This window comes from Glandiceps talaboti, chromosome 6, assembly GCF_964340395.1.
Source record: "Glandiceps talaboti chromosome 6, keGlaTala1.1, whole genome shotgun sequence".
In the NCBI taxonomy this organism is placed as follows: Eukaryota; Metazoa; Hemichordata; class Enteropneusta; family Spengelidae; genus Glandiceps; species Glandiceps talaboti.
The window spans coordinates 10,630,735-10,652,191 of record NC_135554.1 but is presented as its reverse complement, the minus strand read 5'-3'; the positions used below and the strand labels follow the sequence as shown (position 1 = coordinate 10,652,191).

Here is a 21,457-nt window from a genome sequence, read left to right as displayed (position 1 = left end):
AGACCTTACAGCTGTTCCTATCAAATGATGATGTGATATAAGTCTATCAGTTGTTTACTTCCCTATTTTGTAACAGGTGCTGTTTGTCTGATGTTGACAGTCGTAAAGTGGATTACATTAGAAAAATAGTCACAATGCACTGTACAATTGACAGGAAATGCCAAAAAAAATAGTCACAATGCACTGTACAATTGACAGGAAATGCCAAAAAAATACATAAAAGCAACACAAATACGCTATTTGAAAGACTTAAAAATATCCCGATATTAGGAAAATACTTATAAGGTAAAACATATGAAATATAAAAAGGTAAGTTTTCAAACTGCTTTCGAAACTGTTGAAGGCAGAATGAATCTTTTAATTCAATGTATGATATAGTATAATGCTATTTATATTGCAATTTTCTAGTTGTAAAAATTTATGTGTGCTTGCTTTGTGGATGTACTTAAAATATTCTTTAGAATATTCACAGTGCCATTGATTTTAATTCAAACTTCTTAAAAAAGACCACTCAGTTGCAAAATTAGCCAAAGATTCAATCTGTATTTTGTACTTGATTACAGCTAATATTGTGTCTTTTTATTCGTCACACAAATACACATATGCAACCAGGAAATAAGAACACAAAATCACAAGATCAGATAAAAGAGATTCATGTTATGAGTATTTCAGATATGTTTCAGATATTTGATTTGATTTTATGATAATTCCCCTACTATCACTTCATTGTGTCATCAGTTACTCCTACTGTATCAGTTTTGATATGTGTTGTCTGTGGATAGCATTCTTTTCATGTATAGGTATTTGTTTTTCATGTAATGGACGTTTTTGAATTGAATTGATTTGAATTGAATTGAATTGAATTGAATTGAATTATTGAATTGATTTGAATTGATTTGAATTGAATTAAATTGAATAAAATAAAATAAAAAATTATATTAAATTAAATTGAATTGATTTGATTTGATTTGATTTTGACTGCACTAAAATATGAAATAGTAATCTTGATCCACATTTACAACCAACCTGGATTTGATGTCCTAATGTTTGCAACAGTAATTCAGTCCTATATTTTGAGATTATTCTATGTAATTACTACTGTGAAACACTCATTCTGTACTTTTAAGGACATGTTATACAACATTTTACTCACAAATTCTATCACTTTCATTTCTCAAGGGTTACAAGAAAGAAAAGGCTTACATCGCTACTCAAGGTAATTATTACACTCCTTTTAACCTTTCAAGGACTTTGTTCCTTATAAATTTATATAATTGCACACTAAAAAGAAGGTGTCAACCTTTATAGGGTTAACTTTAAATCAATCTTTCACAAAAGTCAGAATTGATTGAATTTTGCTGTCATTAAACCTAATACTAATAGCTGGTTTTGATGTTCTGATATCATTATCTATATTGGGTTTAACATACATGTAAGTTAATATGGCCATATGGATGAAGATGTAGTGGATTTTTATTCTATAAAACTATTTGATCTTCTCTCCTAGACTGTCGACAGTCACTCGCGCCTTTTTTTCCTATGTTTTATCTTAACTTAAGTCGTCGCCATGCTCCGATTCGACACAATACTACTATAATCGCATACTGATAACGTAGGAAAAAATGGTGCGAGCGACTATCGACAGTCTACTTCTCTTCCTACTTGAAAAAGGAATGTGAAACAACATTGACTAAGTCTGTGTTTGTAACTCAATACATTGCAAAAAGCTAAAAAACGTGTTAAAAGTTTGTCATTGTACATTGTACACGTACATACAATAACAAATATTTTACACAGTTTTTTTGTTAGGCTTTTGCAGTTTATTGAGTTACAAACAAGGGGGACACTGCATATGTTGATTTTTCAAGTAGGACACCATGATAAAATTGAATTAGAAATTAGAAATCCAAAATAAATACACAATCCTCATCCATATGGCCACTTTAAACTTGTCCCTGTAGAAAAGGTTCCTAAAACACCCCCCCCCCCCCCCCCCTCCTCACACACACAAACAAACACACATTTCAAAGACAGACCCCTCTTTAAATATAGCTATAGTTATCAGGGCTAGGAGAATTATGTGGAACAAGCAATGGTAAACTGACAGAAAATACAGTGACGAATTGTCACACATAACCACCAATTTCAAAACTTGAGCTTGCTATTAAATTAGTTAACATAAAATAGTGATATCTTTGTTATGCAGCAAGTGACATGAAAGAACTTCAGATCCATGTTTGTATGATCATGATATCTTGTTGTAACAGTGGTTTATTTACCCAAACATACAGGAAAGAGTGGTAAAATAAAGTAATGGTAACAAGAGAAGGGTAAATGGGAAGTCCGGAAATAGCTTTCAGCTTAATGTCTAATGTGACCCCTGATACAAAATGTATGACATTGCAAGTTTTCATTCATACAGTACTTTTGATATATATATTGTATGACTATGTGAGAGTATCTGTACGTGAAGGCTAGGGTTTCAATCCCGTATCCATACATTATCATTGTCTTATCAGTGGAACCATACAAATTAAATACAATTATAATTGTTTTCTTGGGGGCCATTTTTTTCTATATCTATGTTAGCTAATTGTTAAAAATTATTACTCAGTCACCTAAATTTTTTTCTATCCAGGACCAAATCCTCTGACTGTTGATGATTTATGGAGAATGATATGGCAAAAGAATATCACTTCTATTCTGATGGCTACAAATTTAGTTGAAAATGGCAAGGTAAGAATTCTAAGAAGTGTTTACTATTAGATGACGTTTTGTCATTTTTCTCCGCTTCAGGATGTAACTATTAAGTCGTAGCTTGATTACATGACTCAGTGTATTGAATAGTGTACACATGCATGTAATCATCCCAATGTGTAGGATATGACAAAGTTTTCTGTTGCACTTTAATCAGTGTCTAGGTGTACTGTAGAGTTTCTAAAAGGCTACTATTTTTGGTATTTCCTCTCATTAATACCTGCATGACTACTGCGTAATATTCCATATAAGCTTCCCAAATAAAAATAGGCTTCAAATGGTTAATATGCTAATTATAACCCCAAAGGTTGATTCACTGTTATGACTTCCTTCTGTATTTTCTTAATCTATGATGTACACCCACGCCGTCATTTCCTCATTCATGCATGGAAATGCCAAAAGAAGTTTTCAGACTGGCTGTACTACCACAGCATTCTTCTCTCTGCTATATTCCCATCACATATGTGGTATAATCATTAAACTTAATATAGTGTCCTTCCGATGTATTCTAACATTGAGCTTCCACAGTATGTGACTAAATTAGAGCAGTGTTCTTGTGAAGGCTTGGGAACTTGTAATATTTAAGCTAAAAACACCTGGTAAAATTTTAATAGATTTTCATACACTGTCTTAAGGTATTAGACCACACAAAATTTCCCTTGTTGATATTGGTTTGCAGTTAAGAAAGTAATGATTACACACATCCATAACTATACATTTTCTGAAAGCTCTTGATCCACTCTTTACAATGAAATTAATAAAATTTGGTTTTATGTACTTCCGGTCACGTGACCTCTACATACGTGATAATTTGCATTTTTCGTTCAACAAAAATTAGCTCCTTCAAATTTCGACCAACAATAGAAAACGACGCACAATGTTTATCACCACGTCAGTGGCTACAAAACCGTGTCTCAGATTTGTCCTGTCTGTTTTTGTTACGAAGATATATAAATAATAATAAATAGTGTCCAAATAAACCATATATGTCTCATTTAAATCCGTCTTACTTTCGAACAAAAGAAGCAATCACAAATCTGAGACACGGTTTTGGAGCCACTGACGTGGTGAATAAGATCCTACTGTGTTTGTTATTGTCGGGTACTCTTTGAGGTTGCTAATTTCCACAAAGTAACGCAATTCTTTACAAAATGTAAACTTGAGAAAGTAACAAAAACATGTGTTGTGAGTTGAGACAAACAAAAAACGTTTAACACATTCCTTACAGAAAAGTTGTAAGTGTCACATCCTTTATCACCTTCGAAAATTTGTTTTTTCCATGTTATGACCATTCTATTGGCCAAAAAATATGAAATCTGTCAGTTCAAATGTAGCCAACGCCCACTATTCGACATGCGATTTTGGCTATTGGGGTTAAAAATTAACTTCCTCATTTGCATATGTTTGCGAAAGAATTGAGGGCGGAGCCTTCTTCCTTTTATGGAAAGCAGAGTGTCAAGCTACGTTATATAGCGGTCTCAGGTTTTATGTAAAATAAACGTAGTGGTTTCCGGTGAGAGGGTAAATGTTCCCTGGGTTCTCGTTCAATTTAGAGGAGTTCCCCACTTGTGTGAACATTAAAAGGACGGAAAATATACCAATTGCTTTGAGAGTGGTATTTTAACTAATAAAGAAGCTAGTTAGCTTCATAAAACATATTTAGTATGATGGTATTTTCTTGGAGTAACAATGCATAGTCCGGTCGCGATTGTACATGTACTATGTTTTGCTTTGAAGCATCGTACTCAGATTCGATTGTTTTTATTTTGATACATAACATGTATCTGTGTCGAAATCAACGTCAAAAGACGCACCACTATCGTCGCAATTTCATTGTTGTGTCTACCAGGAAAATTACTGCGCCGGTTCATCTGGACACAGCATACACAGTACATTTAACCATGGGTGGAGGGTCTATGATTTGAACACATCGCGCTTCCACGTCAATGCAAAACGCAAACGTTAGACATGTCTAGCCATATAGCTCTCTCATGTCTCTAGCTCTTCGGCATGTTAATTTTTTTTGACAAAAACAAAAATAGTCGGAGACGAGACGGCACCACGGGAGGGCTTCAGTGAGCACGGGCCGTGTTTAGAAAGAAGACGAAACCACCTCATGTCAATTTGTGGTTGGTAATGAACTCAATTAAAAGAAAATGAAATAAAGCGAGTACATAGTTTTCAAGAGGGATAGTTTTCCGACAGCTTCGCTCTACTACGCGTATACGACGACTTCGTATTTGGAATGTCGAAGACTGTAGCGTGATGACACGTACTGCGTGCTACGAAGGGAAGGGGGGGGGGGACTTGGCGTTCGATACTGAAAATCTGTATAGCGCCATTGAAAATCGTAGATTTTTGAGGACATGTACCCGTAAAACGGATTATTTATTAGAATTCAATAATTGGGAATGATGTTCGTTTCGGTGACTTTTTATTTAGTGTCACCTAAGTGAAGTAGTGTCGATGAACAACACGAGACGGTATATGTTTACATGGAAACGATCTGTTGATCTGTACTAGATAACTAGTACTGCTAGACTAGTAGACGTTCGGGCTTTCTTTCGTATAAGCGAACGAAATTCGCAGTGAGGGCTTGCCCGAACATCCTCGATAGCGATGTTAGGTCGTGTATCGTATTGTATCGGAAGAACATCCGAGGTCTAGCAGACAGACTACTAGATAACGGGAGAGATACGAATGGTGCGTTATTTTTGCATGTGGTTCACGAAAAGATAACTTCCAAATCGTGTGTTTTGACTTCACTCGCTGAAACATAATCACTACTACTGTACCGCAAGGACGAGTATGTTTTGTAAACCGAGGCTATGCATAATTACTTCGCCTAGATAGCAAAAATGGATTCCCCAGAGGATCGACGCGTTGCTGATAAATCAGCTGATAAATACTTTTTTTTCCTTTTTTGTTTAAAATTTGATGTTGTGGTTCCAATTACACCTTTCCACCATTCTTTGTTGTAGGATGCCTTTGTTTTATCAATGGAAGACTTCGCAAAGACCATCTGTGCTAAACTATAACAAAGCTGACTTTCACTTGCATTTTGACACCTATCGTAATACATTCCTTTATGCACAATAAAATTTCATTAAAATTGAGAAATGTTTTCACCATTTAAATAGTTTTGAGTAGACAATCGGTTATAAGCAATATCTTGAAAAGAGAGAGAGAGAGAGAGAGAGAGAGAGAGAGAGAGAGAGAGAGAGAGAGAGAGAGAGAGAGAGAGAGAGAGAGAGAGAGAGAGAGAGAGAGCTCATTACATTATTGGGCAACTCTTTTTTGACACTGGAAGGATGTCCTCTTGTTATTCATACTTGTGGTACACTGTACCACATACCCCATGACCATAGCAATTCTTTTACTGGTCTGAGACTACTCTATCAGCAAGTTTATGTAAATGAGTTGACAAGTACTTGACACATTTCGTCAAATGTATGCTAATGAGCTGCCTAGTACTTGACACTTCCCGCTATATTATAATAAAGTGTGCAAATGGTTGTAAAGCCATGTGCATTTGTTTTGGTTTTTTATTTCTTCCCATATCTCAAGATTGAGAAGTGCAACATTCATTTAGGTTGCATACAATGATAGCTGAGATGGTTGGTAGTCATTTCCCCCAAAAAGTTAATTTTGTAATTTTTTCTAGTTTTGTGTGGTCTCCATCCTTAATAGTGATGTGAAATCCAGATAACATACTTAAGGGATGTGCGCTCTCTCTAAACTAATTATGGGCTCCCCGCAGAAAAATGGTCATATTTAAAAGATTTACAGAACATTGTTGAATATACTCATTCTGTAACTGTTTCAAGTTGTTACAAGTCCATGTTATATTGATATAAAGGCAAGATCTGTACCAGTTTGAAGTTGCACCAGAAACATTACATTTTCTAGAGTAGTCACCATTTTATTGACTACATGTACTTGCTACTAGCACAATGATAACACTGCCATTATCTTTAATATAGTGTTTGTTGCAAAACTTGTTATTCAATAGGATACAAAAATGTACAATGTGTAAACAAAACCCTTGTTATCCTCCAGTGATTTCTTTACAAAAGTACAGCATAGATCACAAATCCTGTCAACAGTATTTATTCAACATACCATTAAAATAGTAATCTGATATCGTGTGAAATAAATGTCAGCACTTTGAGTCACCCTAGAGCAGTCAGGGGCAATTGTATTGTATTTCAACTTTTAGTATGACCTATACTTTTCCAGCAAATGATGGGTCATCATGCTTTTAGTATCACACTGAATCACATTGACACATAATCTGCTTGGATAATAGGATTCATGTGCATATGAGTAATGGATTTTAATATGTTGCAACAAATGAGTGCACTGTGTATTCTCCCCCCCCCCCCGCCATACTGACATGTGTGTGACAGCATAGTAGTGGTATTTTATTCATGTGTCCCCCCCTCCCCAGTATATTCATTTGTTTTGTACATACATAGAAGCAGCATTGTAGCGGTATTTATTTTATATTATATGTGTTCCCCCCCCCCCCCCTCAGTATATTCATTGGTTTTATAGTGGAATGTTATTTATCTGCGCCCCCCCCCCCCCCCATACATTAATTCAATTTATACATTTATAGAAGCAGAATAGTAATGGTATTTTATTTATCTGTGTGTTCCCCTGCATACATTCATTAGTTTTATACATATATATATAGAAGCAGCATGGTGTCATAATGGTATTTTTATTTATCCACCCAAACAAGATGGAGTAAAATTAGCAACGTTACATGTATTCATAACATAATACAAACAAGGTTACATGCCCCTGTGTACTGAATAAATAGTCACAAGGAAGTCCACAAATAGCATGATACATTGAGAGGTCAGCTTGTTCTGTGTAGTAACATTCAGTTCATGACCCCTGTACATGTATAGTTTCAATTTATAAATATGCCATATGTTTTGTTATTTTTGTTATTTTTAACTTAATTGTTTTTATTGTAAGTTTATACATTGTAGAAAGTGATAACATTTACCAAAAAAGAAGAAACAATCCCCCAGTTCATAAAAAAAAGAGAAAAGAACCAAAAGTTATACATCAAAATTATTCCACAAATTGTTCTAATATGTTGTATTTTTTTGGAAATTGCTTGAGACAATGAGTTTTTTAGCATCCCTAATGTTCGTGATTAGTATATTTAAAGAAGGGAGTTCTTGCTGTAACTTGCAGTCATAATTTTTTTTTCGATAATCATTAAATGATTTAACATTATTGCAAAAAATAGGGTCTCTTTATGATTTGTTTTGTAGTAAACATTTGTGGGGTCTCTAATGAAATACCCCTTAGAGAAATAAAGCTATTCCAAATTGTTTGAACACTGTCGTATTCTACAAATAGATATGCAATAGCTGTCACTTTCCTCTAGTTATGACAGTGGCCAAGATTAGTTTCCACAAGCTAAGACAGACACAGAGACTCAACCTGAAACTATATGTGTCAAGTAAAACATGTAGTAGGTTACATACACTAGATGGGTGATACTTGTGGCTTGTTGATGCTGATGTACATTGTGTAATCACACTCAGTCTGTAATGTGTGGTTAAAGTGAAAACACTAGAATTTAAACAGAAATGTAGGCATGTGAGGATTTTGGTTTGGGGGTTTGGTCTACAAAGTAATGATAATAATAATATTTATTGGCTTTTAATTAAATCAGAAAGAAACAGGTAACAGACTACAAAAAATTACAGCACTAAATTATAATATGCTACATGAATCACAGGGTGCTCAGGCTCAGTTAGTTTTAAATACATTACATACATACATACATACATACATACATACATACATACATACATACATACATACATACATACATACATACATACATACATACATACATACAAATATACATACATACATACATACATACATACATACATACATACATACATACATACATACATACATACATACATACAAGTAAACAAAAAAAACCAAGTAAACAAACAAACAAATAAATAAATAAATAAACACAAACAAACAAACAAACTACCCGACACATGAGTAGATACATACATGAATAAACGACAACGAACAAACACTGCCCCCCCCCCCCCTTCCGAAATGGTCACAAATGCAAATAACCCAAGGGGGGGGGGGGGGGGGCAGTGTTTGTTCATTGGTTTGTTGTCGTTTATTCATGTATGTATCTACTCATGTGTCGGGTAGTTTGTTTGTTTGTTTGTTTGTTTGTGTTTATTTATCTATTTATTTGTTTGTTTGTTTGTTTACTTTATTTTTTTATTTTTTTTGTTTGCTTGTTTGTTTGTATGTATGTATGTATGTTTGTATGTATGTATGTATGTATGTATGTATGTATGTATGTATGTATGTATGTATATATGTATGTATGTATGTATGTATGTATGTATGTATGTATGTATGTATGTATGTATGTATTTATGTATGTATGTATGTATGTATGTATGTATGTATTTATGTATGTATGTATATATGTATGTATGTATTTATGTATGTATGTATGTATTTATGTATGTATGTATGTATGTATGTATGTATGTATGTATTTAAAACTAACTGAGCCTGAGCACCCTGTGCATGAATCTCAATTCCCTTAGACTGAACCATAATCCTTCATGGCTATAAATAAACTATATACCACATGACGGCTATCACTTATGCTGCTAATAATGTCAACACATCACACTGATACTGTTATGTTACGATACCTGCCTTCACATGTTCACGCTATTATCTCATTGCTGCAATAGATACATATAATCCAGTCTGGCTTGGGAAACAGGAAATGTGTATATATATATATATAGCAAATACTGTCAAATGACACTCAACACCACCATAGAGCATTGAACTGTGTAACTGTTGTAAATTGAAAGAAGAGGGGGAGTGCTCACTTTAACTTGCACTCATACTAGTCTAGTAAATAGATTTTTTCCAATAATCATTAATTAACTGATTTAGCAGTATTGAAAAAACAGGGTTAACGTGTACTTAAGCTCCTAGAATAATTTCTTTTGCAGTAAACGTTTATGGGGTCTCTAATGAAATACCCCTTACAGAAATTAAGCTATTCCAAATAGTTTGAACACTGTCACATTCTACAAATAGACATGCCATATCTGTCACTTTCATCTAATTATGACAGTGGCCAAATAAGTTTCAACTATATGTGTCATGTACAACATGACTCAGTACATGTAGGTTACATGTGATACTTGTGGCTTGTTGATGCTGATACACATGTGTGTAATCACACTTGGTCTGTAATGTGTGAAAGTGAAAACACTAGAAGTTAACAGAAATGTAGGCATGTGGAGGTTTTTGGTTTGGGGGTTTGGTCTACAAAGTAATGATAATAATATATTTATTGGCTTTTGAATTGGAAAGAAACAGGTAACACAGACAACAAAAAATTACAGCACTAAATTATAATATGCTACATGACTCTTATTTACCTTAGACTGAACCATAATCCTTCATGGCTATAAATAAACTATATACCACATGACGGCTATCACTTATGCTGCTAATAATGTCACCACATCACAATAATACTTTTAATGTATACCTGTCTTCACATGTTCATACTATTATCTCATTGCTGCATTAGATACATGTAATCCAGTCTGGTTTGGGAAACAGGAAATGTGTAAACTATATATATAGCAAATACAGTCAGATTACATGCACTCGACACCACCATGGAGCATTGAATTGTGAATTGACTATACAGCTAACATGATGTAGGCTTGGTGTTGCTCATAATATATTCCACCCCCCACCCCCCCCCCCCACCCCCACCCCACCCCCACCCCCGACAACTTCTAATGCAAAAGAAGCAATTACATACTATTAGGTGCCATGCACAGTGGGGATGTAGATGTAGTAAAGATGAAATGTTGATTATATCAGTTAGAAAACCAATTGCAGACTTAAAATCATCAAGTCCATGTGTAATGTTTTTGATTAGAGGTCTGGTTTTTACTGCACTGTGAAGTAGCAATGCTTATCAGTGTTCAATGTGATTGGGTAAAGGATCCTGCTGTGTTTATTGTGTCTCTGTTATTGTTACAGTGTAGTTTAGAGTTGAAATATGTTTGTGTCAAAAACATAATGTCCCACCAAGGCTACATCACTTTTATAAGCTCTGAGTGTTTGAACTGTTGTCAATTGACTTAAAGTAACAGGTGTGAACTATAATATTTGCATTGTGCTACATGTTAGTAATACATTGTAATTAGTAGTACTACTTGCAAATTTACAATTTCCTGTATGTGCTGGCGTAAAATTTCACACTTTTAACAAGTAACTACAACTAACGACTCGTAGTAACAAGGCCATCGTAGGTCATTCATACTTTCCTTGATTGAACAAAGAAGAATATTGAGGAATTATATTGGGGTAGTCTATTATAATTTATAGTTTGTTTACTCTTTCAGTCTATATACATCAACATCTACATGTAATATTGATCAACTCCAATCATGTGGTACATTGTTCTCCCATATACATACACAAGATATAAGTGCATTACATCATACCATATGTAGGTAAAGACTTGTATGATATAAGATAAAATATTATAACACAGCATATTCATAAAACCTTCAGTGGTTGGCTTAGATTTTGTAGCTTGTATTGTTGACCCATAGCGACCTTAATTTGCATATGGGAATACTATTCACATTCTATTTTCCATAGGACAATAATCACATACATGTAGCACGAAAGTCTTATCAGAGATTTGCTTCAACTATGGACAGAATATATGCGTGAGGATGTGATGTGTTATAAAACAACTATTGCGTGGCCTTGTAGTAGTAGATGTTATAGAGTCCTTGTCGCTGTTATGTAGCAAATATTTCCCACAGCTTTCATGCAGCCTCCTGAAATAGTTGCTACGTAAAACAACCTTCATTGTTGAATCCGCCCTCATAGCCAGATGAGAAGTGTATCGGTATAATAGTACATATTTATGCTTATACCCCTTGTTACAGACTCATACCGGCACAATGGCCTACATGTACATGTAACATCAAATTTCTGTGGAAGCATACAATACATAATTATGCAGATTATAAATCCTTCACATAGCAACATTATCAAATGAAATACATCATATTCTTTCTCATCACAGGTGAAATGTCATCAGTATTGGCCTGAGAAAGATGGTACTTGGTATGGAGATATTTACGTGTCTCTGGAGAAAACTGAAATGTTTGCCAACTATAATATCAGAACTTTTCATATTCAGATGGTTAGTACATGTATTCTTGAATACTTCTATTCTTGTCATGTCTATAAAGCTGTTTGTTTGATAATTGTATACCTCATGCTGTTACTAGTGTTATGGAACTCACACATTGGTTTTTACACTTTTTACACACAGCTGTTAAGTCTAAACTTTAAAAAGACCAGTAGGTGTGGTTCTGATTGAAAGCTAATCAAAAATAGGCATATGTAGCCACCATGGGTGTTTTTGTGTGTGGGACCACTACATGTAGTCCTTAGTGTTATTTTGTACAAATCTGCAAGTTTCTAACCATGTCTTGTCATGTGTTGAAGTGAGAGAAGAGAATCTAAGAAAATAGTCTGTCAGTGACTAACATCATATACTTCTATAGATGCAAAATTTAATGAAGCAAATTTCCTGCATCTTTTCTCTCATAAATATCATTTCAGGAGAATACTGATTGCCGTGTTGTGAAGCAGTTCCATTTTACTGTATGGCCAGACATGGGAGTTCCCATATATGCTACAGCTGTGCTTGATGTTCTTGAACATTTCAAAAACAGTCTCCAAGAGGATGCAGGGCCACCACTTATTCATTGCAGGTATGTAATATTACAGCAAGTGTCTCCCTTGAAATTTAATTCATCCAAAAGTTTTGAACAAAAGTTGTAGACGTGTTTGTTAAATGATGTAGGATGATTCCAACTACAATTTAAGTGTACCAAAAATTGTTTAAAACAGGTCTTGATGAAAATTTTTGTGATTGGCAATGAAGCAAATTTAAGAGGTTTTGATTCATGTAAGCTCAGTAGACTATAACATCTGTATTTTTACATGTGCTATACCATGCAAGGGCCAAGTTGAATAAAAAATATGGAATATTTATTCTGGTCGTTCTACGTCATGACAACGTGTGTCTATGTCACAACAACACGTCTTATGTCACTGGTTCTGCCGTGTTCAAAGTATGAGTCAAAATGTTCAAAATTATCATTACTTTTCCCTATTTTTCACTGATATTACTGGCGCTGGTATAATTATGTTATTCTCCAATATTTTTCTTCATTAGCCAGAAAATACTCATGATGACCTCAGGGTTATTATTATGTGTCTATCGACTTGTAGTGACAAAGGCCCCATAGGTCACTCATATTTTTCTTGGCTGAACGAAGAAAAATATAATTGGGGTATAACATCTAATTATGCAATTTTTGTGTCTTGTGATAAAATCCGTCTATCACTTCATTGAAGGCTTTACATAATATTTAATGCAACAAATTTTCTTATGTATAGTGCTGGTGTTGGTCGTACTGGTACCTTCATAGCTATTGATGTCATGTTACAAATGGCTAAAGAAGAAGGAAAGGTTGACATCTTTAACTTTGTGAAAAAGGCCAGAGAGAATAGGATGCACTTTGTTCAAGTAGAGGTAGGCATACCGGTATATGTCAGACTGAGCTGCTGCTAAAAGAGAATTGACTGAGATACACAAAACTTCTTATTTGCATTTCTTCTGAATGTTGTAAAGAAGTACAAGGTACACTTTTAGGCCTAACAAAAAAACTGTGTAGTTCCGATAACACTCAATTTTAGATTAGGTGGGGTAGGTAGGTTTTTTAATTTACTTTTTTTTTATGAGATTTTTTTTCCATATGTGAGTGTCTTGTTCAGATAGTTATGTTTTCTGTTGTTTTCTATATGGTCTCTGTGTTATTGGTTTCTTCTCATCAGATGTACAGCCATTACAGATTGGAAAAACAGTTTTATATTGTCTTTATAAGTTGATGTCAGTTTCCGCATCCACTATTTTTTATGAGACTTCACAATTTTCGTGATTTTATTATTTTTTTCTTGAATACATAACAAAAAATGTAGCGTTGGCGTGAAAAACTAGGTGGGGGCCGGGTAATCAGAACCAAACTATTTTTTGGGGCCTTAATTATACATGCAAGTTTTAACTCATATGAGGAAAATGACTTTCTATCCTTGTTTACATGTATTGCTCATATTTTGAGAAATGATCAATTATCTGTAATGGAGTGCACACTTCCTTCCTAAGTTACACATGTTGTATGATAGCTAAACCAAAAGTTATGTTATTGAAATGACTTAACTTTCGATACTGAGAATATCCTTATTATATGACTCATCTATGATCTGAACTACAGCAGTTTCTACAAATACAAGTTTCAAATGGAATTTTCCAGTAATCTACATACTGAATTTGCATGGAATTCATTATAGCAAACACTGTGGTGTAGTTTCAGTCAATCATGAGATTTATGATGGCGGTATACATGTATGTGTATGGTCTCATATGCACTCTCATTTTTTCGTCAGTTTTAGCTTGTTACTACTCATTGAAATCTAGTTCTAAATTTCTAATTTAAAATCTATTTTAACTGTTGCATTTTATTGCACTTTTTGCTGTTGAATGTTTTCTTACCTTTTACCCCATTTTCTTTTTTTTAGTGTTTGTCGTTTTTTTTGTGTTTGTTTGTCTGTACATCTTGTACAACAGAAATCATTGGAAGAACACTGCTTTTGCACTGAAATGATTCTCTGTATATGAAAGATAAATAAATAAATAAACACAAACAAAGATAAAACGATGGATTTTTTTCATTAGCTCTGGCTAGCAAGGTTTATATTCATATATTTAATATAAAACCTTTTTTCCCCGTAGGATCAGTATGAGTTCATCCATACTGCACTGATGGAAGCAACTGTCTGTGGTAGTACAGCAATACCAGCCACAGATTTTAGACAAGTGTTTGGCAAGTTATTTAAAGTGGACAAGGAAACTAAAACCACTCCTCTTGAAGTTGAATGGGAGGCAAGTATATTAATTATAGGCAAACTACACATGTGAATGCATTTAATACTACAGGGTTAACTTATTACAGGTTTCTGTTTAGTTTTCAGGATTTTATTATGTAGTGCTGTATTGGTTAACTGTGAACTCATCAAATACCATATTTTTGACATCATCGTTACATAATATGGATTGAAAATAGTCAATTGAATATACCATTAATTTGCTATTCATAGTGTTAAGAAAAAGTTGAGAAGGGCTTTATGATTTTCTGTATACATTTATCATGTTAGATATATTGTCTATTGCTTACATATGATTTTTTAGACAACTGGAGGAAAACATAAATATGAAATACTTGCTACAAGGTATAAAGATCAAATTTGCAGGTACTACGTACATGACACCAGGTGTTGATCAAACTGAAAAAAACATGTAGTATTATGTTCAAAGAATATGGTTTCACAGTACTTGGTACATATTTGCAGACCACACTTTCACCACCATTTTGATCAAAACGTTATAGCAGGTGTTTAGATTAGATTAGATTAGATTAGATATACTTTATTGTCCATAAAAAACATGGAAATTCATCTCGGCACCAGGCAAACATCAAAAGTAATAAAAGACAATACACATGTACAGATAAAACACCAAGAATGTAAAACTGAGGGTATACATCCAATGTGTCAATTTGTCTGTGATGGTAGTCATCCTCATCTATGATCCCTAAATTCAACAACAAAAAGTAAAGAAAAAGAAACCCAGGGAAATGGATTTACATGTATTTACAGATAGCTGTGTTCCAGGCAGCAATGTCTAATTTGTGCTAATTCATAATGTTTTGAATTTCTAACAGAATCTACGTAAGGTTAGTCGTGTACCAAGACAAGATGAATGTGCTAATGGTTCATCATCTGAGAATTCTGACAAGAACAGATTCCCTGACGTTTTACCATGTAAGTCAAAACATAATGGATTCTTCATTACTTTATACATTCATATTGAGCAGAATAAGAGTAACAATATACATGTACCTAGGGGGTCTTGCCACTTTTGAGTCAATGACAAGCAGTAACAGAACACCTTAAGTCCTAGTCCATTATAATTAATATGTATTTTCACGGATTCATGAGAAGGAAATATTTGGCAATTACAAATCAACAGAGTGTGAAGGTAATGTCTGCAAAACAATTATTTTCAAATATTATAATCAGTATTTATGTGCAATTCATGTACATGTACTTTCAAGAGTGTTGTTGGTAGCTATAACTGGTTTAACCATTGTCCTCTTACCACTGTGGGTTGGGGGTTAGAACCCTGGTAATAGTGACATTAAATTTTTCATGCTATAAGTGTGAAGAGTATCATTCAGTTTGACTCTAACAAACAACACAGGTTTTCCCTAGATACTCCTAACCAGTTTTCTCTTGTTCAGTGCTAAATCCTAGAACAATTCTTCTTACTGTAAAAGTGATCAACTGTTGCTACTGAGAGTGCTAGCCTGGAGATACTGTCATCACACTCAGCATTATTCAGCAACCTCTCAAAGCACAGATCGGAGGTCAAATTACTACGAGACTAGTCGTTTCCTCCTGTTTGAACTCAGTAGGGTTGGACTTCACATGACTTCTTGGGAGACAAACTTACTAAGACCACACCATCATGATAAATATATGAATTAATCAGGTTTTTTTCCCAATGAAGAGATACAGAATTACAATATATAGACAGAATACATCTTGATTTATAATTTTAAAGTATATAATCTTCTTGTTGTATATATCCAGTTAATAAGCAACGTCCACATCTAATGACTGCTGTGAATGAGCCTGGTTCCAATGGTTATATCAATGCTAGCTTTGTCAGTGTAAGTACATTACTAATTATTTCATACATACATCTATCAGATAAAACTGTTGTTAGTACCTGCAAAAATAAAATTCACAAATCTGTCAGACTTAAAAAAAAAAAAAAAAACATTTTAAAACCAGCCTGTTTATTCAAATATTATTAAAAACTGTAACCAAAAGTGATAGAAAGCTATGGAACTGAAAACCACTATTTCTCACTAGATTTGAAGCAATATCTGGCATTGGATCATACAGCAAGTTCAAGGCCTGCAAATCTTGAGAGCATATTATTATAGAAGCCATTGCAAATATAATATGTGACTGTACAATTTTGAAAGCAATTATTCTTTTTAAAAATTTGTTGATTCTTGTAATCAAATATTTGTTGATACTCGATGTACTACTTTGAGATTTTAAGATTGTACATATATGATACTCTGTGTACTATCAGACTCCATATTGAGATTTTAAGATTGTACATATATGATACTCTGTGTACTATCAGACTCCATATTGAGATTTTAAGATTGTACATGTATGATACTCTGTGTACTATCAGACACCATATTGAGATTTTAAGATTGTACATGTATGATACTCTATGTACTACCAGACACCATATTGAGATTTTAAGATTGTACATGTATGATACTCTATGTACTACCAGCTAGACACCATATTGAGATTTTAAGATTGTGCATATATGATTCTCTGTGTACTATCAGACTCCATATTGAGATTTTAAGATTGTACATGTATGATACTCTGTGTACTATCAGACTCCATATTGAGATTTTAAGATTGTACATATATGATACTCTGTGTACTATCAGACTCCATATTGAGATTTTAAGATTGTACATATATGATACTCTGTGTACTACCAGACACCATATTGAGATTTTAAGATTGTACATGTATGATACTCTGTGTACTATCAGACTCCATATTGAGACTTTATGATGACCAAACATGTATTTCTTTGACCCCAGTCTCTAGAAATGCACATTTCAAGAATACTTATTGCATTAATCTTTTTACAGGCTTACATTCAAAAGAATGCCTTCCTGGTGACTCAAATGCCAATGCCAAACACAGTGATTGACTTTTGGAGGATGGTGTATGATTACAAATCATACTCCATAGTTATGTTGAATGATATGGACTCCAATGACACGGTAAGTTATTAGTATAATTAAATGTCTTTGAGTCGGTCTCTTGTTACTTCAAATGTGCACCAAGTGGTTGTTTGTATAATGCTATGTTTTCTATATACATGTACAACACTAAGGATTATGCATTATCAATTGTCAAAATTAAGCAATTTCTTGTAGGAGAACTAATGTTTTACATGAATTTGTGATGCCTGTATCTGTATACCATTGGCGTTGTAAAATGTTTACAAACTTAAAAATATTACATATGTTTCGTGCCTTCAGTAATTAGTGCAATACCAAAGTCCTTTCCATAACTTTTTATGTCATGACCGTACACAATGAAGAGTGTATATATTCCATGTGGAGAAATTGATTCTCATTACACTTGCAGATTTTGTGTGAAGTGTCTTGAGTTAAAGTAGAAAAGTTCTTTCCTAGATATTTGGCTTCTACTTCAAATAATTGCAAATGTTAAAAATCAGAGTGTGAAATCATTGGTAAATGACTGCTCTTCATTAGGCCTGATAGGTAGCAAAAGCTGCTGGGTTTTAATGTCAAACTGCAGTTTATCACATCACATCTACAGCTAACCCCCCCCCCCCTAAAGATCAAATGATTGCGAATTTTAATATAATTCAAGATGTTGTCTTTTGCTATAATTAATAAGAGATGACAACAAATAGTTTCATATCCACAATAATTTATTTCATCTGCATGTACATATTTCTTTAGAAACTGTTATTCACAATGTATTATACATGTATACACAATGTAGATATAAAGATTGTCATGCTCATGAGAAATTCAACCAACCACATTGTGTTCTAACATATTAATGTAGTAATTGTTGTATGTTGTATGCTATGTCAAAACAATGCTCTCACTCATAACAGGACAATTTGACTTACAAACAAACGAGTAAACATAAAACAGGTAACAGAAGATCAAATTCGTGTTGGTAAAATTTGGAGGTGTCCAATAAATGTTATTCATTAACTCCAAATTTTTATCGGCCATAAGCACAAACAAGTTGTTGTTGTAATTGCAAAACTGTTGGTCCTTTAGTGACATGTGTTGGTCTAGGACCAACAGACCAGCATTAACTTTGCACACTTTTAACAATACCATTTATGTCCTAAGTAAAATATTCATCAAATATCTTTCTGATCATTTTTAATATAGAGTATCGGAAAGTACTGGCCTGAAGATGATGCCATGAATATTGGACCATTCAAAATTGATATGTTGAGCAGAGATGTGAAAGGGAACCTTATCATCAGGACCCTACAACTCACTGATGTAAGTTAAATTTTTGACCAAAATAATCATCAGCTTGGTAGATCAAATGATTTACATTATATTATTTGATAATGCTAAAAACTCTGAACTGCTTGCGTTATAACCTAATGGAAATTACTTGAATTTTGTTTTTACACAATGTAATCATATGAAGTTAATATAATGGAACTCACACGGCTTTCAGTTATTTGACAATTGTACTGTTGATAGATATACTAAGAAATGCTAAATAGATTAGTTCTATCCCATAAATTGACACATTCCAGCATAGAGGCAAGACTCGTACTATTCAGCAGTATCAGGTGACAGGTTGGCCTGCTGACCAGAACATGCCAAAACAGAAAGGTGTATTCATAGAGATCATGACGATGGTTGAGAAATGGCAACAACAAACAGGAAATGGACCTGTAACAGTACACTGCATGTAAGTACATTTTTGCAAATTGAATCCTTGTGAACAATTGTTATCTGCAGAGCCCCTATGGTACCAATAAATGTTTACCTGCATCATACCGGTCAATCATGTGTGGCCATACAGTGATTATTCATATACAATAACTTTTTTGTGCTTTCTTGTTTTATTAATTACTAGTTTGCTGATAACGTCAAATAGATTTTTTAAATTATTTGAGAAACTCAATGCATGTCAGAAAATTGACAATATCTATTAAGGATCTCAAAACTTGTTTATTGTAGAAATGGTATTGGTCGTAGTGGTGTATACTGTGCTGCAGTGTCAGCATGTGACAGAATCAAAGTAGAACAAATAGTGGATGTATTCCAAGCTGTCAAGACACTCAGAGCCAGCAGACCATATATGGTGGAAACAAAAGTAAGTGGATATTAAGTTCAAAGTATTAACATTTCAAAAGATTATGATATGATGTATGCCAGAAATGTGAATCTCAGATTTTTATTCACAGGCTCCAATAAGTCAGTTGTTGGAATTTTGGTACTTTCATTTTATGTTCAAATAATATAAAAACTTGTTTTTGGTCTTTCTACTGTTTGCTGAATGACATATGATCTGTCAGTGATCAAGCTGTACATGGCATAGAATGGATAGGGGTGGGGTGGGGTTGGGGAAGGTGATTGCAATGCTAACTAATTTTTGCTTTTGTAAGTAAACATTCAATTATTAGGGTGAAGATAAGCTACAAGTGTATGTTGATTACAGTCACTAGGCACATTGAATTATGTTTTTGAGTTTATAGACAATGTTCAACCTTATTCTCACAAGTGTCAGATTAGGTACATGTAATCTCAGTGTGTGTGTGTGTGTGTGTGTGTGTGTGTCTGTGTCTGTCTGTCTGTCTGTCTGTCTGTCTGTCTGTGTCTGTTTTCCTGTTTGTGTGCCTCTCCGTTCTTACACTGTAGCCTTTTATTTGATTACAGGATCAATACAGGTTGTGCTATGAGATTGTCCTGGACTACTTTGAATCTTTTGACACATACGCAAATTTCCAGTAACCAACCATTACAATTCCAGTGATCAGAAATGATGTGTACAAATTTCATATCTAGACAATCCTGACAATGAAGAGAAGATAAAGAAGAAGAACTCCCTTTGAGGTAGATAACAGTATGCAGACCAGAGCCACAATCCCTTCACTTTCAACAATAAAAAGAGAAAGTCAGCAAAGTTGTCTTCTACGATGTTGCATCGTTCATTCCTTATGCACACTATTTTGCATAATTTGTCACTCCCTTAAAATATTGAATACAGCTTTGCAAGACTGTCTCATTTATAACTGAAGGGTCTGACTAGGATGTATGCAAATGTTAAAATTATCAAGAGTACATAACAAATTGATGAAATTATTATTGCTAAAATGGACTTATGCTTGCCCTTAGGCACATGAAACTTTTTTTGTACTGTAACATTGATTTCTGTATCGGAATGATCAAGTTCTAAACTTGCATGTCATTTTGTTTATTGGTTGACAAATTGAATGTATATTTACATAAAGTCGGATACATATCATTTAAAACTTAAACTATGCAACTGTATCTTAGATTTTATCAATTGCACTTTTAAATTTATAATTTTGTAATGAAAAAAAAATTGTAATTAGGTAATGAATTAACGTACACAATTATGTACAATCAAAACACTAAACTCATGGGATAAAAAAAATAAAAACATAATGAATTGAAATTATCCCAAAACACTCGGTCTAAACTGGATAAATATATTTTTAAAAAGTTTGTCGTAAGTTGATAATGTGAAAAAAGTCTGACCAAATACAGCTGATCGTTAATCAAAATAGATTGATTTTTATATGAAATTTAGAGATATTGTGAATACTCTATGC

The 21,457-nt window shown here is 33.7% G+C and overlaps 1 protein-coding gene across 1 annotated transcript in view; it reads left to right on the top strand.

Moving 5' to 3' along the window:
• LOC144436823 (receptor-type tyrosine-protein phosphatase T-like) overlaps positions 1–21,083 on the top strand; it is a 50,026-nt gene extending 28,943 nt beyond the window's left edge. The window contains exons 23-35 of the mRNA XM_078125682.1: positions 1,180–1,216; positions 2,639–2,736; positions 11,924–12,043; positions 12,469–12,620; positions 13,312–13,447; positions 14,705–14,854; positions 15,693–15,792; positions 16,624–16,703; positions 17,730–17,864; positions 19,026–19,142; positions 19,409–19,566; positions 19,839–19,974; positions 20,538–21,083. Of these exons, the coding sequence (XP_077981808.1) occupies positions 1,180–1,216; positions 2,639–2,736; positions 11,924–12,043; positions 12,469–12,620; positions 13,312–13,447; positions 14,705–14,854; positions 15,693–15,792; positions 16,624–16,703; positions 17,730–17,864; positions 19,026–19,142; positions 19,409–19,566; positions 19,839–19,974; positions 20,538–20,612 (1,494 nt within the window). The 3' untranslated portion in view covers positions 20,613–21,083. The remainder of the gene's footprint in view (positions 1–1,179; positions 1,217–2,638; positions 2,737–11,923; positions 12,044–12,468; positions 12,621–13,311; positions 13,448–14,704; positions 14,855–15,692; positions 15,793–16,623; positions 16,704–17,729; positions 17,865–19,025; positions 19,143–19,408; positions 19,567–19,838; positions 19,975–20,537) is intronic.
• The last annotated feature ends 374 nt before the right edge of the window (positions 21,084–21,457 follow it).